Source organism: Echiichthys vipera, assembly GCF_963691815.1.
Source record: "Echiichthys vipera genome assembly, chromosome: 9".
Taxonomy (NCBI): domain Eukaryota; kingdom Metazoa; phylum Chordata; class Actinopteri; order Perciformes; family Trachinidae; genus Echiichthys; species Echiichthys vipera.
The window spans coordinates 16,687,523-16,714,483 of NC_139834.1; the positions used below are offsets into that span (position 1 = coordinate 16,687,523).

The 26,961-nt window shown below is 39.7% G+C and overlaps 1 protein-coding gene across 1 annotated transcript in view; it reads left to right on the forward strand.

Annotated features, from left to right (window-relative positions):
* Positions 1-787: 787 nt before the first annotated feature.
* Positions 788-26,961, forward strand: part of LOC310952040 (chemokine-like protein TAFA-2) — a gene marked incomplete at both ends in the record, with an annotated part of 42,680 nt that continues 16,506 nt past the window's right edge. The window contains one exon of the mRNA XM_083920527.1: positions 788-887. Within this exon, the coding sequence (XP_083776653.1) occupies positions 788-887 (100 nt within the window). The remainder of the gene's footprint in view (positions 888-26,961) is intronic.

Consider the following 26,961-nt stretch of genomic DNA (forward strand, 5'->3'; position numbering starts at 1 on the left):
GTCTCCTAACTTCTGTCCTTTATCCTTTCATCCCTTTGTTTCTCCCTAGTCATCTGTCCCTCTCTCACTGAGACACCATCTCCCCTTCTGTTGTATGTATGTATTTGCAGTAAACAATAAATCTCTGTATAAATATTATTTTGAATGTGTGTGTGTGTGTCTGTTATGTCTATATGTATTACACTTATCTATAGTTAGTCTACAGACAATGAAAATGCACACATAGTCTTTACAATGTTGAGGCTGATGGGGATGTTATGAGTTTTGCAGGTATTTAGTCATAAACCAAAGAAGTGAAAAATGCACTTTTTGTCCAGATGATGGCGCTATATAAAAAGTGAGGGGGTCTTCAAAATTATTACAATTCAATCTGAAGGAAACATGAATGAATCCATCCAACAGTTGTTAAGATCTTTCACTGAAAGCCAAAAATGTCAAGCTCATTGCTGTGCTAGAAGACAAGTCAGGGGTTCACTTAGGTTATTAGAATTCATAGTCTGGGAACAATAAATGTCTTTTCAAAGTTTAGTCCCAATCCATGAAGTAGATGTTAATATATTTCACTAGACAAGTGGAAGCTGACCTGCCTGTAGTGCTAGAAAGGTCAATGGATCACCAAAGTCATGAGGATTTATCTCGCTGGCATGGCTGAAAAGGCTGTTATGGGTAATATTAGTGCATTTACATACCACCAACATCAGAAAAAAAAGCCATACACTGTACAGTATATTTCTTTGTTTCTGTGTATTCTCTGACGGAGCATGTGTTTTTGATTCTTTCTGACAGAATGCGGGAACGAGGTCATTGCATTTGCGGAGTAGGTGTGTGGAGTCTACTGCTGTCCCTCTGTCTGGCCTCCCTCACACAGGCCCACAGGAGCCACACAGGTATGTAGATGTATGTGTGTGTGTGTGCAGTACATTTCTGTCACTTCGTAATCTTCTGTGTAGAGCATTTACGGTATTGGATCTATCGTGGATTACTAGTGCAGACAACATCTGCAGCCAATTTCTTTTTCATGTGTTGTAAAGTTGGAGTGAATAGGCCGTGTGCCACCCGAGGGAATGCGGAGGTCGGATTCACAATGAAATACAAGACCACAGAGGCTGGTTGCCAGGAAGAACACACAAAAAGTGATTTAATATGAAGAAGGGGGAATACAAGTAATCCAAAAAGAAGGGTCTTCTCAGTTCATGGGATTTCACGTCTTTGCAGTCCCCATCAGAGTGGGGCGTCTTTCCAAAATGCCTGTAGGTTACAGCACAAAGAGAGCCTTATGGATTAGAAATCCTTGGCTGCGTGATACCCCTCCCATGTGAGCCAAGTGGCTGAGTCACTAGCATGATTGAGCCCAGAGGCCTCTTACAGCTTTCCAGATCATTTCTCATGTGAAGGTTGGGTATCTCCACCTCTCTGCTCTACAATGATCACCTGTGTGTGACATGGAAAAGTACCTACTTTGGGGTAACAAAGCTTTAACAGAGAGCACAATGTACCTGCTACCTGTAAACCAATAATAGCTCCTCTGTGTATCTTTGTGAAGATTTTAATATTTAGAATTTATTTAAAATGTGTCACTGAGGTGAAAATCAATGCTCATTATATTGGCTGCAGTTTTGTAACCAATTCTATTATAATATGCGATGTTCCCCGATCTGTATAGTAAATTGCCAGTTTATTATGTACACCTAGCTATATTCAATGCTATTCAATAAAACAAACTTAGAATATTGATAGATTTGTTAATTGTGGTTCTGCCCCATATGGTGCTCAACCAATATGGGCTCACAAGACACTGGACACCAACATCAACGGGGATGGCCACATGACCAATCATAACAAACAGACCCACGAATTCAAAAAGAAGATATTTCAAAACGTTCAAGTTAACAAAAAGTCTTATTATGTTGGATACAGTGTCCTAGTTGCCATGCATTTTCTATAAATCTTTCAAAGACAAAAAAAAATTATATATATTATTCTAGAATAAATGCAATCCTCATGGAACTTCCACTTTATGTCTTATTTATTAGGGTAGACCTGTATACAGTCGAATGCAATCCTATTCAACTGGTCAGCCATAAAGTCTACTTTTACGATACTTAATAATAATACTATAATTTTCAGTTTTTTGCCACACTAATAAAGGTGTTAATTCATATCAATTCAATTTTATTTTATTTACAGTGTCAAATCATACAAAAGTTATCTCAGGACACTTTACAGAGTAGGTAAAGACCCCAGTGTATGACTTATTTATGATTTACATAGACCCAACAATTCCACCGTAGAGTACGGTGGCAACGAAAACCTTCCCTATAACAGGCAGGAACATCGGACAGACCCAGCTCTATGGAGGACGGCCATCTGTCTTGACCGGTTGGGGAGGAAAAAAAGGAGAGAGAAAGAGAAAAAAGACAGACAGATGGACAGAGAGAGACAAAGACAGACACAATGACAGATAGACAGAGACACACTTCCAAAGATGCAAGCAACCACAAAAGTAACTGACTATAGAGATAGCTAAAGTAAAGTGAATATGACTTACAAGTTATGGCAGTTAATACAGCAGAACAGCAAGAAACAGGCACAGCCAGGGTGACAGAACATGACAATGACAATAACAATTATGGTGGTAAATATGAAGTTGAATTAGTAACATGCATTGATGAGACATGAATGATACAGACAGACATATGTTTTGGCATTGAGGTCAAAGTAAAAAAAAAAAAAAAAGTATTGCAGCCGTAAATGAAGAAAAGGAGTTTGAGTTGAATCTATTGTGACACAGGGAGCCAGTGGAGGTGTGATTACATTATATTAAAGACATTTCAAATATTTTTGACTTCTATTTTAATGCTTAATAAGCCAGCAAATTTTATTTCAACCCTGCTCCTCCAGAGCGAAAAGAAGACAGGCCCATGCATGTGACTGACATGCTACGAAACAGATTTGTCAAAAATAGGTAATGGACAATGACAAAATCACCCAAGGATACAACCAAGAAGTGATGATAATAGATCTTATTTTTGGTTTGACTATGTATGAAAGGCACTATGGCTTGAAAATGTTATGCCCTGCCTTTGGCTTTCATGTTGTGATAAAGTGGCGTGCACCAGCTGCCCTTCATCTGAACTGCTTGTCTTTGTCGTTCTTACTAACATCATTGATGCCAAAGATATTTAGACTGCAGACAGTTCATTGTGTGTCTCTCAAACATCTGCCTTGTACAGATGTTCCATTAGTGGATGACTGAAAGGAAAAATGATTGATGAGTGTGAGTCTCTTTTCAAATTCTTTAAAAAGAATGAAGCATCTTATAAAGATCGGGAGCAGGTTCTTTGGCCTTCTGTGTGGAAAATGAAATTTTCTCATAATGTTATCACTTCTCAGAGACTACAAGGTTTTTGTGTGAGTTTATGTGTGTACACTATTGGTGTGTCCTTGCTGGAATCCAAGTACCTATAACCATGGCTTTGTGTGTGTGTGTGTGTGTGTGTGTGTGTGTGTGTGTGTGTGTGTGTTTTTTTTTGTTTGTGTGTAAGATTGACTCTGCTGTTCTTTGGCTGCCAGGCATTATCTCCTTCGTTCACAGAGAGATTTTTGACAAGGCAAGGGCAAACATTTTCATAAATGGAAGCATGGTGAAAAGGCATAGAGAGAGGATGGAGATGCTCTCTTCTGTTGTGCATCACTGGGCTTTCAGGGAAGTGCTGAGGTCTGCACAAAGCAGCGGAAACACTAGGGTTTTTTATATAGAAAATGCGTCACATTTGCGGCCAGGCAAAGGCTGCAATTTCATGTCCCGTCTATGTGAAACTGAAGCATAATATTCCTCCTTTCCCATAAGGTGGATTTCTTGGATAGGCGTAAACATGTGATGTAACGTGAAGCCCAAATTTTGTACGCCATATGTAGCAGAAAAAGTTAGCCCTGTGATCTAATAATTCATGCCTTTCTCTGTCGTGATGGTCAGCATCCCACGGATTTCACAGGCTTCCCAGCTGCTCATCACGACCGTCGATATTTTGCTGTCTGACATGTGTTTGTTTGTGTGTGTGTGTGTGTGAGATATTGGGCATGTGTACCGTCTGTGTGCTCCTGTAAATGGGTGATTGATTGTAGAGTAAGTTGTAATCAGGGAGTTACAGCGTTATCCAGTTGCAGGTTGTCTGAGTGGGGAAAAACAGACGAGTAATCAGATAATTACTAAATACAATCCCTTAGGTCACTTCAAGGTTGACTCTCTCACACACACACACACACACACACACACACACACACACACACACACACACACACACACACACACACACACACACACACACACACACACACACACACACACACTCTAGCTTTTACACAGAGTCACACGTTTATATCTGCTGGCATTTAAGAAACATTTGATTGTAATATTCCAATGCTGAAGGAGTGACTCAAGTCATTCAATTCAGCTCTCATGAAAATGGCAGCCTATGATGGTCGCTGATTACTCCTCTGCTTTCCTTCATAAAACTATACTCTATTTCTAGCCAAGGTTATATCGAAGATTGTGAGTATGTGTGTTAGGGCATACATTGAATTAATTTGATAAAATCTAATATTATTCTTTGCAAAATATGTAAAATGTCTACATCTTGAAAATCCAATTATTACAACATGCAAAAAAAAAACCTGTTAGTTTACAAAAAGTGATGAAGATGATGAGTGAGTCACAACCATAGAAATAGAAATAGAATAGAACAGACCTTGAACTGTTTGCCATGCTCGTTTGACAAGTTGGCACGCCCAAAACACACCAAGCAGCTGCAAAGTGCTGATCGCCGCAACAATTACATTTAGCTGTGGCCAGGAGGCGTGTTCAAGTGGGAAGAAATTCTTTGTAAACAGGTCACAGGAGTCACAGGACTCTGTTACTGACTGACCGTGGGTATTGTCAAAAGACAACAAAATGTCATGAATGAGTTACCTATTGTAGATGTAGCCAAGTCAAGCTGCCACAAGAGCAGATAAGTTGGTAGAAGAAGGTAGTAAAAGCAGGGAGGGAGAGAAAAAATATGCATTTCTTTCAAGTGGCTGTTGTAGAAAATATATTGGGGGGGCATGCCACCATTATTAAAATACATTTCCATGCTTATCTAACTGACAGTAGCTCTATGATGACTAGTATTTTTTTTGCAGGAGGTTCAGGTCTTTTATTTGCTTGCTCAACTATATTTCATTATCTTGACTCATCAGATGGTGGACACAGAACCAAAGTGGAAAGTGATTGGGAAAGGGCAAGCACTTTTTAAAAACAAACCTTGCAGGTGATTAGATGAGCCATCTGTCCATCAAACTCTGGCAGAAGCATCAGGAGAAGAGAGCAAGCCTTGAGTGCCGTTCTCTTCTTTTAATGAAGAACAACTATCCAGTTCTGGTAACACTGATGCTACTGCGGGATCTATGCTCTTTAGGAGCCACCATTGTTGTTTTGAACACATGGCCAGCTCTTGTGTCGTTGACACATCACCACTCCCCCCTCAACTGCCAGTACCTCCACACAGGATGCTGATTGGCCAGCTCATTTTCTGTCTGAACACACTTGGAGCATGACAAGATGGATTTTTGTTTGAAATGTGAACTCACGATTCTTGTGTGATCTCATCTGATCTCATGTTATCGCATTTTCAGCAGCTATGTAATTTAAGTCCCCAAAAAACAACTATGATGCTTCAATCAAGTTTTAGTGTTCTCCAATTTTGCTAGGGAAAAAAAACCCCATTTAATTCATGAATCGCCGGCAACTGAAAAGACAACCGGATTTTACTTTTTGGCCATATCACCCATCCCATATCTGTGTATGTATTTTCTTGCCACCAGCTTAAGAGGCATTTGCTGATAAGACAGCTGCAGTGACCTCAGGAGGAAAGTCAAGGGGGCTAAGAAGTGGCAAAAGTCTCAGCATGTATGCGTGTATGCCTGTGTGTGAATGTGTGTGCGTGCCTGCCTAGCTTCTGCTCACCTTTTATTCTCCAGATTTTTATCTCTCAGGCCAGAACAGAAAAAGATGCCTCTGATTTGCCATCAGTGCCTGTCCATCTGTTAAACCATTCACCCTCCTGTTCTTTTCTCTTATTCACATGCTTTATCCTACACATCACTACAGCACTGTGTGAAAATTACAGGCTTTATACCCAGACAGACCAGAGAGCTCTAACACTCTTAGTGGACTACAGATCTCCTGCAATGAAGAGATCTCATTTGTAGATAAAGTCAAGGCCTTGGTTAAACGTCTCAGTGGCTTTGCCAATAGTCTTGCAGAAAGAGCTTGGCTTGGATTTTGAAGTAAAGCATAACGGCGATTACGCTGATCACTTCACCACCCGCTGTCGAGTCATTGATTCTCAGTCTATAGGCTGCAATCTCTCTACATCGCCACTGATTAGAGGCTGCTGAAAATTTAACTTACTCTGAAAGGCTTTCTGTCTGCCAAGAGGGGGAAATAGAGATGTAAGGACACATATGTATTGGCTATGCTAAGGTGCATCTCCTAAACCACTCTCACACAAGCTCAGAGGGACATGTGCATTAAGTCAGGCACGCACACAAGCCTGCTGTAAATGTAAACGGAGAGACACACACAAACACATGCACACACGCTGACATGCATGCACACTCAAAGAGGCTCTCTAATGTGATGTGCGGAGACAGGCTGTCTGCCCTCCTTAAAGGCTGCTCCACAGTAAAGCTGCACTCCATGCTCGGTGTACAACACCGCTCCATATGGCTTGTGAAAAATTCAAGCAGAAAATTACAAATGTGAATTTTTTCATGGTGACAAGCATCCCGGTATTCCCTAACACTTTGAATTTGCTGGTCAAGAGACAGAAAGAGTGTGTTGCTATATATGTGAGGAAGAGAAAGAGGGGCCAAATTATTGAAATCACCTAATTGTTAAGATTGAGACGGATAATCAAGATAAATTATTGTCATTCAGTCTCTTGCAATACTTCATGGATAAACCAACCGGAGCATGTGAGTGGAGTGGAGTGGTGAGAATTACTGCTCCTCGCTCCTGGAGCGGTTTGTTCTCTCCGCTCCCTCACTCAAAGCTGTTCCAGGTCACTCCGCTCAATATCGCTCTACGCTCAACTCAGATTTTACCTTATTCCACTCAAATTGCTCACTCCTTACTCCAAAAAAAGAAAAAAGGCATTGTATCAGATGAACAGTGCCCACCCTCCTTCCATGTCACCAGTGCACAGAGCTCCTCGCCCATTCACTGGCATAATGTCTGCCATCATCCGGCCAGACCTCATGGTGTGAGTGGAACCGGATCGAAATTGTTGCGGGAGATATGGTTACGCACCAACGTTTTAGGAAATTTGCTCTGTACTCTGTTGAATCTCCTTCCACTTGTGCTCCCTGTTTGTTCGCGCTCTGCTCATATGCTCTGAAACCACCTCAGTATCCTGAGGAGTTATGCTCATAATGCACCTAACGATTTATGTCAAGTTAATGATAAGTGTTAATGCAAGACAAAAAGTAAGAGTGTCGAGTTTGGGGTGGTGAATTAGAGGTATGTCCGACTTTCATTCAGGAGACAGGAGTTCACTAATGCTTACCTTTTTATTAACCGACTCAGTGCCCATTAAAAATGTGCCTGTTTTGAGAGGGTTGATTACTTGAAAGCATTGTTGCTTGCAGTTTTCTTGATAACCGCTCAGCCAAACAACTTCACACTCTGCTACACTACAAACAAATATGTAGATTTCAAGGGCTTGCACTTGGCACTGCACTTCCTTGGATCCCCAGCAATACAGTATTGATGAGCACTGTAGAGAAAATTGACAGACAGGCCGATAGTTAGATCGTAACCACTTTTCTTTCTGGATATAATTTCACAATAAAGAAAACAACAATTGAAATTGCACTGATGTATCAATATTCTTGTCTGGTAAAGTGGCACCGCAACTGTGATGTTCTGAGGAAGAAAGGTTTCCCTTTTTTACAGCATTCATTTAAACGGTACTGCTATTTGGCACTTCTGCTTTTTTCCTGTTCATGGCTGTGTGACATAACACACATCTCCATGTTACGTGTAAAAATGCTCAGACGATGTGCACGTTGGTTACACACGCACTCTCAAATGTGTGTAATAAACTCTGAGAAGCTCTTCATAAGGCAGTGAACACTGCTTCTTAAAACAATATTTAAAAATGACTTTACCTAGGCAGAGAATTTGTTGCCTTGTGACAATCTAAAATATGCTATTGCTATTCACACAATAAAGCAGTTTGTATAAACAAATAGAACAGAAATTGCCTTCACTGAGTGTAATAAACCTCCCTACAATATGAAGATCATGATAGGAGCTAAGATTTACAGCTCACAGTAAAATGGCAGTTGCAGCATGTGAGTGGGATTTAATATAGAGAGGGATTTGACTTGATCACTCAAAAGTGAATGTGACTGTGACAGCACCTAGTCTCTTGGGAACCACATTTGTCAAGGGATACAACCTGATATACCGTTGTAAAGGACTGTTCGCCTCCATCCACACCTCCCTCGCCTCACCTGTTGCATGATCAGGTGACAGGAGCCAAGGAGAATTTATTAAATAGTTATTGATTTACCAAGAGTAGCATAGGTAACACAGGGATAGATGATAAGAACGTGAAGAAATGAACCTTTGACTGTGTATTCAAAATGTTTTGAAGCTTATCCCAAAGCGTGTGCCACGGCACCCTTGGCTAGTCCTCAGGGTACCCCAGGGCAAGATTTGTTCATCTCAATCCTTACTGTGCTCTTTAAAAAGTGTGTCACCAAACTAAGACATTAACAGATTTAATGTTACATTTTCAAACCTAACTACATACCTAACATAAGAACAAAGACATAAGAAAAAACAACAAAATTGTCAGTTTAAAAATATTCAAAGTATACTTGCAGTACGTTTACTCAAATACTGTGACTAAGTACATTTATTTTACAGTTAAAGTTACTGGTTACTTGCAGATCACAATTCTAAATTCAAAACCTATGATGATACATTTATAAAATACATTGAAATGTTAAAGATTAAAACAGTGGTTCCCAACCTTTTGGCCTGTGTTGTTTGGGCCCCTTGTTATGTATCAGATGTCAAAGAGCTCTTAGCAGTTCAACCGGAGAGAGAGACATTTCCCCTCACAATCTCTCAAATGGCTTCATCTCAATAACTGTTCAATGCCAAAAAACAAGCAAAGCTTAGCCAAACGACCAAAACACAGATTTGTATACCCTTTGGAGGGGTCCAACTCTCAGGTTGTGAAACACTGGACTAAACTACCTAACTGTACTTAAAGTAGCTAAAACTAGTTCAACATCGACCAGCTACAACAGTAAAATGCTACTTAGGTGCATTGGTGTTAATAATTTAATAAGGTTACATATGTGAAATATATCAATCAGGGGACATTTACTCTACACAAAAGTTAATGGTAAATCTTCACAAGATTTTCCAATGATACAACAGTAACAGATACAGCGATGGTTACTTTTTCTTTTCCGTACTGAGGGTCTAAGGACGGAGGGTGTTGTATGTTGTACAGATTGTAAAGCCCCTTAAGGCAAATTTGTGATTATTGTGCTATAAAAATAGAATTGACTTGACTTGATGGAGATTGAAGGTAGTTTCAACATCTTTTGTAATCCACTTAGGTCATGGCGTGTTTAAGAGTTACTGTTTTGCTCAGAAAAAAAAACTTTGGTCAACATTAAATTACAATTAGATTTCATTTTCTCACACTGGTTTCCACTGAAGACATCATGATCTGCGTTCCACTGCCTTACAGCAACGAAGATACATGATAATTATTATCTGCCCATTTGTTCATCATTATGGGTATTATATAGCCCCTGGCTCTCTCTCTTTCTCTTCTTTTCCCCCTCGCTCCACTTCAATTGGTGTTGACAAATTCCAAGGAACTTAATTTGCATAAACTCACCTTGGCCAATCAGTGTGTCCTTGGTAATGCATGTGTTGTTTTAACCATGATGTATTCAGTTATTAAGGTTCCAGGAGGGTATTTGATAACTGGCCACAAGCACTCTGGCCTTTTTTAATCCATCAAAAGATAATCTTCTGTGTTTATTTCTAGTTAGACACGTTTCCATCACATTCAGGGAAAATAAGAAATATATACTCCAATGTATGTCAAGCAGATTGCCTGTTTGCTAAAATATTGAACAAGTGGATCAAAAAGCAGCCAAAATGGCTTTTCTACCAGGGGAGCTTGTGTTTATACCTGTTTTTTCCACAAAGTACAAAAATGAATATCTATGAAACTAGAAAGGTGATGCCAAACAGTGAGATGCACTCTGGAGTCAGTATGATTCATGGCCTATGTCTGAAGAACCAGGTCGACAGATAAACAAAAGCCGACTGCGGGGTTGTGATTGGGTTACTAAGGACTAGCCATGTGCTGTGAATATATACAACTATGTATATGTGTCTTCTGCATTTGCCATTCAAATGTGTGTTTCACCATTTTAAGAAGGGATTCTCGATGATACATTCATGAGAAGATTGTTGTAAATTGCTGATTGAGATCTCCAATTCCTCAAAGTAAAATAATCTAAGAATGTACTATAATGTTATAATATTATGTCATAGAAATTAAGAAATGAGAATCCATTATCCCATAGAATATAATATCATTGATTTCATAAAAGATAAAGATCAACCACACCTGCAGTTTAGCAGGTATCCTTACGATGATAGTTTGCCATGTTAGCATGCTAACATTACTAATTAGCAGAAACACAAAGTAAACAGCTGATGCTATTGGGGAGGTATATGGTCATGAACCAATTAAAATTTTGAGCTGATGATGAAGAAAGGTCAGGTGATTACCAGGTATTGCAAGTTATTACAATTCATCCAAAGTACTTTAAAACACCAGGGGCATGAGTATTTTCATGTAGAACATGAATATAATTCAGAAATAAAGCAAAAGTTATTTTTTTTAAACAACTTTTCTGAGCTATCGCACCCCATTAAAAAGAGATGACAATATAAAACATCAACCCAAAATACCATAGTTTGATTCGAGGCAGCAAACTATATTGCTTTCAACCTTGACAAAAGCAACGCATACTAGATCCACTCCTTACATTTTTACGTTTCACATAAAAGCCCTAGACTGAGTAACGCTGGAGCCGGTCTGGCAGAACAAGCACATCACCCGTATGAAAATTTGCAGGTGAGCATTTTTCATTTTCGTATTTTTTGTTCATCACACTTTTAGGGGGGAAAGGCCTTGAGTGGAAAATGAATATCAGAACCAAACTTCATAAAGATCCATTCAATATTTAGTGGAGATCACTCAAAGCCAGAGCAATGTTCAGGCCAAAAAAAACAGGCCCAGCGCTACAAGAACTACATAGCTTCTGTCCAAGTCCAACCCGAGCCCAAACCACGGTAGCAGTTAAGGGGGAATTTTGAGAAATTACAGCATGGCCTGAACCCGGTGGGTCGGGTTAGGCACAATTGGGTTCAGGCAGAGAATCATTTTTTCGAAATCACAATTTATCCTGTTGGGATTATAAATATCCACACCCAACTTCACAGTAATCCATTGATCCACGTTAACCCAAAGACGTCCTTGTAAGAATGTCCTGAGACACAGTTATTTCGGTGAAGCTACCATTTGAAGAAACAACACAGAAAGAATCTCAGACAGAAACTTGCCATGAAAACAGACTGACAAACACAACAACAGACCATCTGAGAAAGATCCTGAGGAAGATGCTCCCAATAGTCTAAGCACAAACTGTTGAACCCTCAAGAGTTAACAATAACAGCATTTGCAGCATGTGTCTGATTATATGTCCGCACTAATTGGTGTAAATGGAGAGCTTCCTCTGGCTACACAGTGAGATTACCTCATTGGGGCCCTCTCATTGCATTCATTAGTGCTAATCGTTACCTGTTAGTTCACCAGCAAACCCCACATAGACCCAGGCTGGTACATCTGTATGGTTTCTTAAGTAAAGCTTAAGCCTTTATTGACTCTCTGCCTTTGGTTAAGCCACTATGTGGAACTAGGACGGTTACAACAGTACTGTGGATTAACATTTTGGCAAGAGAATTACAGGGAGATCCATTTAAAACAGTAATGACCAATTAGCCTTGATTACAGTTTTTACAAGTCATAAAGTAATTCATGTTCAATTAAATCCATGTATCTTTTGGTCTTTGGTTCTTCTAAAACTGTATTCCTCTCTTTTGCCCTCTGTTTCATATTCTGTCTTTCCTCCTCTTCCCAACTTTTACTTTATTTCACAGCTATTAAACCAGGAAATTTCAATCAGGTTGCACAGCGTGAATTTCTGCAGGGGCAGGAGAGAAAGACTGAACTTTTATTTAATGCAGCCGCTCTTTCTTTTCTCCTCTCCACCTCCATCTCGACTCTCTTTTCTTCCACAGCTGAACTCAACCTTGGCTCTTTATAGTTTATGATTCAATTTTCAATTTGTCCTCCAGAGGTATTTGCCTGGTGGGTGGTGGAGCAGTTTTGTTCTTATGTGTTTGTACAATGCTCGCCTTTTGTATTCATAGGAATAGTCTTACATACACATGCATTTGAATTTTAAAGTCTGTGTCTGCTATTTTGGCTTTATTGTACATGGAAGTCACAGATAGGAATTACTCTTTCAAGTTAGCTTGTGGCAAGCAAGGAAAGATGCTCTAAAAAATACACACCATTCCCTTTTTATTAGAGTCAAGGATGACCATTGGAGCTTACTTTGGGAGTTGAAGGTTAATAGTCCATCGCACCCTTCCGACAGAAAACTATAGAGTTATCCTTAATCTACCAAGGATGACAAGTATCTTCCAATCTGCAGGGTGTAAATTGCAAATTACAAATATTACAAATTACTCTAACCACCACAGCAGAAAACAACTAATGAAAAGGAACAAACTAAAATCTTGAGAAGGATCAGATCCAGAAAAACTGCTGCCTTCTCTGAGACCGAGCTCATTTAAGATGAACTGAGGTGAAGTGGAAAACTGTCCTGTGGTCTGATCAGTCAAAATTTGAAATGATTTCATTCACCAGCCTAAAGAGGATAGCAACCATCTGGCTTGTTATCAGTGCACAGTTCAAAAGCCAGCATCTGTGATGGTATGGGGGTGCATTAGTGCCCATGGCATGGGTAACCTGTACATTTGTCAATGCACCCTTAATGCTAAACAATATAAAAAGGTTTTGGAACAACTTATTACCAACAACAATGGCTTTCTAGTACAAATATCCTAAACTGGCCTATGTAGTCCCGACATTAACATTGAAAATGTTTGGCACATTATTAAACGTAGAATATGACAAAGGAGACCCCAAACTGTTGATTAGCTGAAATCCTATTCTGTTTTTATTTACATTTTACATTGTCCCATGTTTTTTTGGAAACTGGATTGTAGAACCAGTACCATTATCTTACATTAGGTAGCTAGCTTCACAGTCATTAGCTAGCAAGCTCAACATATTCTGTTGGGGAGAGGTTGCTGCTAAACTTACATTAGGCACGTTACAGAATGATAGACAAATTCTAGCTAACACTATAACTTAAAGCTATCGAAATATTGTTTACCTTGGTGTTATTGGTGGACATCGTATGGCTGTGTAGTGTACATACAGTATACAGTGGCATGGCTGTGATACAATGGACACGATGCAATGTATTACATATATGCTTTATAGGCTACTTTATTTATTAATGATAATTCCAATAAAAAAACACAGCACAATATGATACTTATACTATATGATGATAAAACACACATTCTCTACACTAGGCCACCTCAGTGGTCACTTGCCTTGTCTGTGTCTCTTTGACAATACTTGTTTCATAGAAAATAGTGAGAGGTCTTTTGTTTCATATTTGAAACATCAGACAGCCTGATAGTGATCGTTATTATCGAAGTAAACTGAAAGTAAAATAGAAAATAATTGAGTGAGTTATTGTTTCTCATCTGAATATTTATAAATTACCATTGAAAAACCTGACTCCCTGCATGTTATTATATAATTTGCACAAGCACATCAAAGCCTTTTGCTCGGCCTCCTTTGAGGCCATTTGACCCCGTTTCCCTCCTCTTTCATTCCCCATGTACGCAGTTTCTGATTTAAAGTCTCAGGAGATTCTGCAAATGACCAGATGTGTGGCGAGGAAACAAATGGTTGGATGGTACCTTTTGATCAATTTAAGATATTTAAGACGGGCTTTAAAGAGAGGCAGGAATCCATCCAAGGCCATAGTTTTCTCTGCCATGTGTATATTTGTACCCAAGAATAATTTGTACAGATTACTGACATTACACTGTGCATCATAACCTAGCAACAATGTTCGTTACCTATAGCTTCTTTTGTTACATGTTGGTGGCTCCTGTGTTTTTCCTGCCTTTTGCTGGCTGGATCTAAGGAAGAATAGCCTCTTTCAAGAGTTTTCCCAGTAGAACTGGCACACTTGAAGCTATGTGAATAATGAATGGAACATACTTATCCTATAGGAGCCTGATATATCCAGTGTGTTGGCAGGAAAAATGTAGCCATATAAGTTCATGCTTTTTATTTTTCAAGACAATCCATTAAAAGCTGACCTTCAGAAGTGTTTTCATTATTTCATGCAAAGATAATGGACCATCATTGTTCGCAAATAGCGACAAATGCAGGAGAAATCTCTAAAATAGAACAGGCTGGTGTTTGAGCATGTGCAGTACAATAAAGATACCAAATTTGGACCAAAACTGGGCTCATTGCACAGCTCGATGTAAAATTGGCCGCAGTTGTGATTGCTTAAATAAAAACTATACTGGGGAAAACTGTGCTAGTTGGTAAAGCATTGTAAACAATCCCAGAGTGTGAGAGTGTGGTCTCAAATAGTATTTTAATGGATTAGCAGTGCCTCTATTGTGGTTGGTTTAATGCTAATGTTGATATAGAATGCAGTATACATATGATTGTTCTCCTGTGTGTGTACACTGTGGAGAGCAGCTTAAGTATTCTTTACAGCAGCTCCAGAGCCATGCACTGATGGATGGGTTGCTCTTTACTTTACTGATGTACTGTGATCAATGCTGATGCAAGGGAAGAGAGAGAGAGAGGCAGAGAAAGAGGTAATGTGCTGCCTCTGCACATCTCTCTCGCTCTTTCACCGTCTCCCTCTCACTGCCAGTCTTTTTGGATTAATCCTCTCCTCTCTCAGTGAGTTTCCCACTCTGTTGATCCTGCCAGTATCTGCATATGCTGCACTCTCACCAACATCATCGCCTTAACTGATATGACACAGTGTTTCCTTCTGTAGCATATGCTGCATGGGGCAACTTTCATCAGATTACTAGATTAAAGATTAAGCATAGAAAGTTGAGTGTGTGAGAAAGTGTGTGTGTGTTCTCATTTCCAACAAGGGTCTTTAAAGACAACACAAACATGTTTGTCTAACTGTCCGGCCTGGCCTCTCATGTTGCCTAAATGTGGTTAAGAGGCTTTTATTTTTAGTCTTTTGCTGTTGTGAGTTAAATAAAACTGCAGTAATGCAGCTTCACTAATCCTCTCACACAACTAATCCTAGCAGAACACCACTGTAAATACTCTGTGGGCTGCATTAAAGCACAAATCACTCAATCCCTCACTGAGCGTTTTATGCTTATTTTGGTGCAGATTAATAGAAATTCTTCTATTTTTCATCTACGAGAGAGATGTCCTGGCTTTCTGGATTTTTAATTTTTTCTGTGTGGCTTTTGTGTGAGTGTATGAGTGTGTAAGTGTCTTTGTACTTAATTTTGCTTTAGAAAGAACATACAGTACACACTGAGAGAATAAATGCAAGACTTTCTGTGCTTGAGATAGACAGTTTATCAGAAATGGATTTGCGATGACCTGTTCGGTTGTTGCTATACACAGGGGTCAAGATACTGTAGATGCCAATTATTCAAGGGATCTTTTGGGCTGCTGTAAACTGCACGGTGTATCTCAAAGGAAGATTATGAATATTTACATGTGCTTCTCTCAAAGCAGTCATGATCTGCTCTTCAGATCCTCAATTGATTTTTACTTATTATTTAGGTTAAACATGCGTCTGCTTGCGTCCCAAATCATCCAATGCCATAATGTCTCTTTTGAATGCTGCACTGATGACACGCAGACATACAGTGTCTATAGAAAGTCATGATAAACTTTTGAAATAGTCACTTTTTTTGTTGTACAGCCTGTAACGGTCATACATTAAAAAAACAAAACATTTCAGCGTGATTTACACATTTTGCCATACAACATTCAAGTGAAATTCTTTTATTCAAAATTTCTGAAAATTAATAAAAAATTAAAAACTAGAATTGCAGCGTTGGAAAAGTGATGAATCCCCAGATTTAATACTTTGGGGGGGCACCTTTTGCTTTAATTACAGCCATGAGTCTGTTTGGATATGTCTCCACCAGCTTTGTGCACCTAGATTTGGAAATATGTCCCTATTCTTTCTTGCAGAACTGTTCGAGTTTAGTCAAATTCTGTGGTGAGCGGTGATGGACTGCACTCTTAAAGTCCATCCACAGATGTTCTGTAGGATTTAAGTCAGGGCCCTGACTAGGCCACTCCAGGACATTCACCTTCCTGTCCTTTAGCCACTGTGTTGTTTTTCTGGCGGTCATGCTGGAAAGTAAACCACCTGCCCATTTTCAAGTGTCTAACAAAGGGCCGCAGGTTTTCCTAAGGAATTTGGGTGGACTTGGCAGCATCCATTTTCCCTTCAATCCTGTCCAACTGCCCAGTCCCTGCTGAAGAGAAACAAGCCCACAGCATAATGCTGCCACCCCCATGCTTCACTGTAGGGATGGTGTGTTTTGGGTGGTGTGCATAGCGCTACAAGTTCAGCCCAAAAAGTTCAATTTTGATGGCATCAGAATCTTCAATATGTTTTTTTACAAGACTCAGTGTGTCCTTTTTTCAGAAGAGGCTTCTTTCTTGCCACCCTGCCATACATGTAGAACTTGTGAAATTGCTGTCACATGCACAGATCGTCCAACCTCTGCCATTAAGACTTGTAACTCCTTCAAGGTCACCATGGGCCTCTTGGTAGCTTCCCTAATTAATCTTTTCCTGGCTCTGTCATCCAGTTTGGAGGGGCGTCCCAATCTAGGCAAGGTCTGGGTGGTGCCATACGCCTTCCACTTCTGGACAATACTCTGAACTGTACTCAGAGGGATAGTTAAAGCCTATCCACAACTTTATCCCGGAGCTCGGAACAGCTGACTTTATTCTTAAGTCAAATCAAAGCCACCACAATGGATGTCAAGTGGAGGCTTATCAACTTGGTGTGTTATCTGGAAGGTGATACCTGAGGATGTTTATAATGGCTATTCTAAAGGGACTCTCCAACTTTCCACCCTGCTATTCTAGTTTTTCATTTTTTATTAATTTTCAGAAATTTTGAAAAAAAGAATGAACTTGAATGTTGTAAGGCAAACTGTTTAAATCTGTTGGACGGCGCAAAAGTTCTTTCAACTAAATGACTCAAAATCAAAAAATTTATTTTCAATCCCCCAAACACCATCAGTCTCATTGAGAGTCTATGTCCCCGGTCTGCCAGTAATTTAGGAGTACTATTTGATTCAGGCATAACCTTTCAACCACACACGAAACAAGTTCGTCAATCCCTGCTTCCTTAAAAAAAAAACGATCTACGCAATCAAACCAATGATTTCACATTCTGACCTGGAAAAAGTAATCCATTCTTTCATATTATCAAGACTTGACTGTAACTCCCTACTCTTTGGCATCAACCACAAATTCCTCTCTTGCCTCCAACTAGTTCACTGGTTTTAATAGATCGGATCACATCAATCTAGTCCTGGCCTCTCTCCACTGGCTCCATGTTTGATTCAGATTTGATTTTAAAATTTTACTGATCACTTTTAAAGCACGTCTGGGTCTCCAAGCTATATAGTGGAGATGTTGACCCCATATGAGACAGTTTGCAGCCTTAGATCTCCAAGTTGGCCCCTTCTGACCATCCAAGATAAAGTTATTATTGTTATAATTATAATTATTTCCACATTTTATTTAGCTCAGTTGTTTTGTGTTGCATTGTTATAAACCTTTATTGACTCTTTTACCTTCATTTCCGCATGTTGATTAGTGGTGTTTCTCTCTCTGTTGTTATATACTGTCCTGAATTACCAAAGCAGGATGAATTTCTACTTGACTCAGCATCATTTGGGCCCAAGTTGGGTTTTGTGCAAACTGTATAAAAATGTAATTACATGGACATATGAAGTGCAAGGTAACCTAATTAATCATGGAAATCCTCCTTGATAATTAAGAAAAAAGTTGCCTCTTCGATATTTTAATCAAGTAATTGCTGTTGTGCAATTTAAATAACAGTAATTAAAGAATTAAAACAACATGCAAGTTTGGTGTTTTTGCATACAGTTGCTTGCATACACACTGATTAATATGTATGCGGTGAAGACAGCAGTTTTCCTAGATCCCCTAAAGCAATGTTTGCCGATTGTACCTTGAAAAAAAATAATACAAATGCTGTTATGAAAAAGGAAGAAACTGTGAAATGAGTATCAAATAAATAAGTTCTTTTGTATTTTTTTTTCGCGAAATGAAACTCTACCACTGAGTTCTTTAATATGTCCCCTTGTGGGTCTGAAGTAAATTATACAAGCTGCCTCAAGCCAATACAGGATATTTGCTGCAACAGCTTTGGTTTGATTTCCTTTAACAAAATACAAAATATTTCCATCCTCCAATGTTGTAAGGCTGTGAGAGTCAAAGGAATATGCAAAAAGCAACGCTATTTCAATGTCCTGCCTCTTTTAGGTGTTTTCAGTTAGTCTGCTGATTGACCTCTGCTCAGGTTGGGTTCAGCTGTGCTGGAATTACAAATTTGTCTTATCTTAAACTGGGCAGACACTGTACACAATTAAATTTTGAGTTGACCGAGTTTGAGCTTTGCCCAACACCGATTGCCGTGCAGTATACAGGGGGGAACGAGAACCAATCATGGCCTTACCAACTGCTCCCGACCGGCCGTCAGACTCTCAGATTCTAGCATGTCAGAAGTTGTGATCGGCTGTTGTCAGAAAACCGGGCGCCTGAAAGTTTATCAAATCATAATTATAGATCTTGTAGGAGAGAGCATAAGTGATACAATGGTGTATGCGCTCTCACTCTCTGTTAACTTGAGGACTATGTGTAGTGACAGTATACACAAAGTAACCTGTGTGTAGCGATATGGGAAAGATATAGGAGAGCGTCCGGAAGTGAAATAAGCATTCTGTGTGATCATTACGGTTCAGTTCACAGTAGTCAACACATCTGAACTGCTTGTATGACGTTACATACAAACAAACTTGCTACAAACAGGGGGTGACGGGCCATTTTCATTTATATTTTACACGTACAGTGTGAGCACTCAGGTCGTGGCTTGATGATCAGACCGTACAGTATGAGCACATTTTTGTTACGAGCTTTGGCTTTATTTCACACACAACTTACTTGTACAGTATGAGTTGGAATTAAACTACAACTAAAATTCTAATCAAATTTATGCCCAGCTTTAAAGTGCAACAGAACAATCTGGGAGATAGCCAAGCACTATATTGTGCGTATATGCCCACACAGTCCTGAGGAGAAATCTAATCAGGCACAGGTAAGTGAAAAAAGGTGTGGGTGTAAAACGGGCATGTAGGGCCTTTAAAGGTCCTGCACACCTACGCACATGTTTTCAATTACCCTGGCCAATTAGACATGTAATTACACTGGGATTTATGTGATGTCAATCAAATCCACATACTGATGATAATGATAAAAGTGTGAGTCCCTAATTGATCTTTTCAAGGCAAACATAGCAGAAAAGCAGCTGGGACTAATTTTGCTAACGATGGGTCTGTTCCATTAAGTGTCCCAGTGAGCTGACGTACACACCGGGAGTTGTTTTATTTTTTTATGACCTATTTGGGTCGACTGCGGGCTTTAAGGGGTTTCAAGTGTTGTGTGTATTAGCTCAATCAAGTCAAACTCAAAGTAAACATTGTGGGAAAATTCGCAACAAGAATCTGTGTCATTGAAATGATTGTATGTAGCACAATAGGCCCTTTTCACAGCGGAAATTTGAACTTGTCATAGTAGAAAAAGCACAAGTATAAATAATGAAATAAATGATGGCTGTATTCCATTGAGCGGCTTTGATCTGAGGTTCCTGGTATACCGAATCATCGTTAGTGTTATTAGTAACACCTGTGCTTTTCTTACTATGATAAGCCAAAATTTCTGCTTTGAGAAAAGCCTGTCTGGGCTGGCTGTACCTTTGGAAGACGTCTGTGTGGGTGTAATGCAAGGCACATGCTTTTGGACAGTAATTACCCACTGATGCCAATATTAACATTAATGAATGTGGAGAAAGTTATGGCAACATTTTTTACTGCTGTAACTGACAATGACTCTCTAATAAAGTCAATAAAACATCTCCTTATTGTAACCAATGTCACAAAATAGGTCCTAACAAATACAGATTTTTCAATAAATACCTGAACATGAACTACGCAGAACACAGATGCCCAACTGAATTATAAAAAATGCTCAGTAAGTGATTCTCTAGACTCACTGTTTCAGTGTGATTTTGAAAGTTGCAGCAGACACACTTAAAGCTTAAGTTTTATCTTGCTGCGTACTTATAGCCCAACTAGTGAGTGTTCTTCAGTTTACTTCCCACAGAGAACCCTAACAGAGAATAACCATCCCTCCAACACAAATTATCCTGTTCTCTTCACACCATTTACAGTCAGAGCAGGTTCTCCCTCTTTCTTTTCTCATTCCTTCTCTTTGCCTTCATCTCGCACTCCCTCTCTCTTCTCATCTTTCCACCTCTGGCTCTGCTGCGAGCCAGCCTCACATACACACCAGGGTTTCCCTTTCATTTGGTAGTGAGGGATGCCATGAGAGACAGGGAGCGGCAAGAGGGGAGAGTGGAAGGATGTAATGATCTGTCCTGATGAATGCATTTAGAGGGAAAGTGCTGACACAATGGAGAGAGGCCTTATGAAGAGATGAGCTTAATGCACATCACACAGCTCATCAGATCACCTGTCAATGTTAAATGTCAATGGCCAATGAAGGTGTTTGGAATATGGACGAGGCATAAAGAAATCCATTGAGTAAATATAATCCAACATAATTAAGGATGAGCATCCGGTTGTTTGTTGCTCCTCTCAGGTACGAAATTAGGTGTTAAGAAGGGGGCTAATACAATTATGCCTGTGTATCAACATAAAAAGTTTATATTTGTTTTATTAATGCCAAAGGTGCTCATTCGTTGCAAGACTGGGTTAACACTAGGGACAGAAATTGGCAGGGGCAATACTACTCTTAATTGATTCTTAAGGTGCAGATTCAATTGTACAACAAACTTTGGTTATTTAAAAAAAGAGGCTAGTACAGCTTCAAATTTTGAACAATAAAAAAATAAGAGAATTTCAGAAGAAATCAAGTATTTATAATTTGTTATCTAATTTTGTTCTTGTTGTACATTTACGAAATCCTAACGCTGTATATAGGTCATTCTGAAAGTAGAATAAGTGACTTTAAATCTATAATTAAGCATTCAAACAAATGAAATAATATGTCATCTGCCGTGAAACCCCTGGAATATTTAAAAATTCCCTGATGCACATTTTTGATCATACCGCTCAGCACTACAGTGAAGGCTTTTCATTCTGTTTGTGTTGCTTTTTCATGTGACAGTGCAAGGTAATATAAAATAGTCTTGTTCACAGCTTCAAAATCTAACTATGTAACACGGTTTAAAGTAGCAGCTGGTCTATTTCAGGTCAGTGGAAGCTGCTCGCAATTTTGTTCTCCAGTGTACTTATCAAATTGTCATACAGGTTATTCTAAGCAGTAGTAATTGTACATTTAAGAAATTCTAACGCTGTATATATGTCATTCTGAAAGTAGAATAAGTCACTTTAAATCTATAATAAAGACATCAAAAAAATAAAATAATATGTGATATACCGTGAAACCCCTGGAATATTGAAAAATTCCCTGATGCAAATTTTTGATCATACGCTCAGCACTACAGTGAAGGCTTTTCATTCTGTTTGTGTTGCCTTTTCATGTGACAGTGCAGGGTAATATAAAATTGTCTGGTGCAGAGCTTCAAAATGGCAGCTTTCTCTGAATTGGACTTTTACACTTTGCTCTGTTACCTCAAAGGTTAGAACTATGGCAAAGAACTGCAGTTGGTCAATGGTGCAAATTTACAATTCAAAGTTCACCAGAGTGGAATTGTACACCACATCAGCAAGTAAATTAATTTAACTTCAGCAAGCTACAATCGAGATGAGTTTACTTTGCACTTATATGACAATTCACCATGACGTCACAACAACAATATTCGTTCTTCCGGGTGGCAAAAGCTGAAGAGTTCTTGGATGGCACCACTAGTAAACAAGCCCTTCTGTGTCATTTAACCAGAGTAAATGGCTTGAATTACTGGGTGATCTGCACTGAAGTGGAAGTAGAATGTATTTACACACGTAAATTTCACATTTGTACATGGCATTTACATGTCAGATTAGTAAACGAAAGTGACATTGATGAGAGAAAGCAGTAAGAACGTTTGGGCGACACTCGGCTCAGGTGGTGTCATCAGCACTTATGTTAATGTGGACGACCACTGCTAGGAGATCGGGGTGGCCGAGAGGAGCACACGGATAATTCACCGGTGTTAGCGTCCTTTTGACTCGTGTAACTCGTGTAAACACAGATAAATTAGGCCGTTAAAACGATAAGTGGTTACAAAGGTTTTAAGTTAGACTTTAGTTTGGCACCATTAAATTAACTCAAAATATTACACCATCATTTATATTTGTTGTTTGGTTTAACAGAAAGTTTGATAGAATTTAGCCAGCAACTGTCCGACTGGAGACACACATCTGTTCTCTGTGGGAAAATGTTTCCACAAATACGATGATGGAGGTTTGGTTCCCAGTCTGCCCGTTAGAAGAAGCTATTTCTCCACCAGGCAGTCTTACGGTCTTCTCTGTAGCACTCGTATTTTTGACGACGTCCACTCGCTTTAACCTCCTCCTCCACAGGTCCCGCTGAATAAATACATTTTTTTCTTAAGGAAATCGATTAAACCCTACACCTTTTCTCTATATCAGGCAGCTCAACCCCAAACACAACACATTTTCGTTTTTTATCTATGTAACACGGTTCAAAGTAGCAGCTGGTCAATTTCAGGTCAGTGGAAGCTGCTCGCGTTCTGCCACCCGGAAGTGTCTTGACGCCTGTTGTTTACAAACATTCTGAAATGCCCTATAGTGATCAGACTATGGATACAAGAAAGCTGCAAACAATAAGAATTTGATCTCTCCAGAGACTGAGGCAGCGCATTTCATTATTCGTTATTTATCATTATTCATTCGTAGGCCAACAATCATATGTCCAATTAAATGTGCCTGCATGTTGGTGGAGTACCACAAAATGTGACTTTTACTCTCGTCTTTAACTTTTTTTAAATCCTCACCAGTATATTCACCATCCTTCATCCTGTGTGCCCACACAAGACATTTAATCTATTTACATCTATTTTTTAACTACAGTATAAAATATGCCTAAAATTCCAAAGAAGGTGTGACAATAACTAACATTAGACTAACAAGATTTCCAGATAAAAGCGGCATTGTGTTGACTGCTGTGTGGTGTAACATATGCGACTGTCCAGTCTTTCACAGACAGTAAACAGGGGGATAGCAAGCTATCCATCCAGATCTGTAAAAGGACACTTCTACAACAGAGTGACATAAACAACGACTATAACTCTCTCTCTCTCTCTCTCTCTCTCTCTCTCTCTCTCTCTCTCTCTCTCTCTCTCTCTCTCTCTCTCTCTCTCTCTCTCTCTCTCTCTCTCTCTCTCTCTCTCTCTCTCACTCTCTCTCTCTCTCTCTCTCTCTCTCTCTCTCTCTCACACACACACACACAAACACACATCCACCTGTTAAAGTGAAATACGCAGAGCTTGACGTTTACGAGTGTCCATCCTTATTTCTTTGACAGGCAGAGAATTCAGACAGAATGGAATCATCATCAACATGGCTGCGGCGCTATAGATCTCTCCTCTCTGTTTGCTGACTGACAAAGAGATATCGGAGGAGGGGAGGGTGTGTTTGGACTGAACTCAATCATTGTGTTTCGGTGTCTGGACTGGTTTGCCAGAATGACACAGAGAAAGAGAATACAGAGACTGAGAGGTAGAAAAAGGAAGAGAGAGACGTCAGCTTCAGTTGGAGGAATAAAAGGAGGCTGGCGTCGTGTGGGCTCTGAGCTCCCCAACAACTATGCACATTAGAAACTGTAGGAGGGGATAGAAGATGCAAATACTGCTGTTTGCTGGATGGGTTTCTAAATTCAGAGAGAGAGTGGGAGGGGAAGGAGGGAGACAGAAATACAGATGAGTAAGGAGACCTGGACATCCCCCAAGGGCTTGTGAAAAGTCACCTCCAGTCAGCAGTTAACAATTAACACAGGGCTCAAAACATTAGGCTCTCATGCATGCACGCACACACATGACACACACACGCACGCACACACACACACACACGCGCGCCACCACAGGTTAATGGCTGAGTGGTAATGCTGTGTTAATACATCTGTGCATATTAACAATTTATACCCAATTCACTGCCCTAATATCTTGCCTGAAGCACAAATTAGTACAAATTGTCGGCTGTGGGGTGGTAGCGATGCTGGTGGTTATTGGTGTGTCAGGACACGCCATGTCAGCAAGAGCTAATATCTTGTATGATGTAGCAGGACGACAGTGGTGGTGTGGGGGTGATAATTCCCTTGTCAGTTCTGCATTAAAACTGCATGGAGATCAGTGACGGAGAACCTAGTGGCGTGGTTTTGGGGAGTAGAAGACAATCTGGCACAAGCTAGTCCCATATCAGGGAGGATGATTAGTTCAGGGATGAGTGGGTGGTGGGTGGAGCCTGTTACAGATGGAGTGGTTCAGCAGGCAGCTCGTCACATCCTTAATTAAAACAACAGTCACTTTGCAGAGGTGAAAGAGAGACAATAAAAGAGAAGAGTAAATGCAATTAGAAAGAAATGTTAGGAGTATTTGGGACTGTTTGTGTTTTCTGCGCAGGCTGACGGGTGTATCTAAATGGGTTGGGGGATTTTTGGCAAGGCATATTCCTCTGAAAGGGATGATCCCCTCTGTGTGGATGGCCACAGTATTTTGTTTTTCCTTTCAAATCTAAATTCCGTTGAGCCAGATTTCACTCTCTATTTTTGTCACATCGTGTGCAGGAACTACCGCTATGAGCAAACCGTTTCCAATTGTGGTCAGTCACTCATTCAGTGCTGCTGAACTGAGGGATGGTGTGGGATATGACAGTCTGTGTGTGGGTGCGTGTGTGTGTGTGTGTGTGTGTGTGTTTGTGTGTGGGTGTGTTTGTGTGCGTGTGTGTGTGTGTGTGTGTGTGTGTGTGTGTGCTGTGCAGAGCAGCCTTGGCCTGCAGTCTGAGCTCAACCTGCTGTTTTTGTAAGCAGAGGCAGATTCGTAGCTGATGTTTTAGTTTTGACTTCCTCAATCCATTCAGTACACAAGTGCTACCTATCACGTTATTCAGCTACTTCAGCTTTCATTCATATATCTGTGCACTACTTATTACTGATTTATTTTTGATAATTTGTGAAGAAATTTTGGTCAATAATACAATTATTTTACTCTTTTTATGGTAATTTATTTACTTTTGTCATACTTTTGAAACAGGAAACCCGACCAAGTAGCTATTATTTTAACGACAATCAATATATTTTTTTTGAATAATGATGTACCAAATGACAATATGAAAGGGGTTCAGCTTCAACTTTTTTCCACTGCCCCAAAGTGGCCAAATAGTTATTTCAACACAAACAACCAAAATGTTTCCCTTCCCTAAACCAAGTTGTTTCAAACTTACTTGCTTATTTAGCTTAACCATAGCGTAGTAGCATAGTGCAAATCTGTATAAACAGATTCTGCATATGAAATTGTTTTTCGTTATTTCTGTTAAGAGAGATGTTCCAATCCAACTCCATTTTTCACATCTCAAATCTCAAATGACACTGAAAACAATGACCAATGCTCAAAAGAGGAAGTCTTGGCCCCGATATTCACTGGCTACGCAGGAAAGCCTAAAGTATTGGCTGTAGCCCTCAGAGGATAAATCGTCATCAAACCGATACCTGATGGGTTCTGAGATTGTGAAAGTACTGACATATGATGTTGTGTTACTGATAGATATTTAAAGGCTTACATGTGTTGTTCTAGAGGGCAATCATAAATAACTGATTTTCTCATTCAGTTCCGTTCTTTATTGACCCACAGGGGGAAATTCGACTTGCAGCAAAGCACAGAGAAACCATGACAGCCCACACACAACAGTACAACGATAAAGTCTATCAAAACATGTAGAAATATTGTGATTGTAAAAAAATTACTGAATAAGATAAAGTGCTGGGTGAGCAAAAGGTGCATAGGTGCAAGGTAACAATTACCTTTTGTGCAAATGCAGCATATTTACTGCACTAGGAAAAGGAGGATTTTTGATTTATTGCACTTTGCCCTGGGAGCCCTGTACCTCTTGCCTGAAGGGACAAGATCAAATGCCTCAAAGAGAGGATGGTCTAGATTCCCTAGAATCGATCCTGCCTTCCTTAAGAGCTTGCAATAAAGATATCTGACCAGGAGGACTGCTGCTCACTGATGATCTTGATGGCCACCTACACAATATTACCCAATCTTTTTTGTTTTGGACATTCAGATTGCCATACCAGGGTCCTAGTAAAAAGGTTGAAACCAAAGCAACTCAGTGAAAGCCCTATAAAATAGCAGCATTAATTTACAGCCAACATCAAAGACATTGAGCCT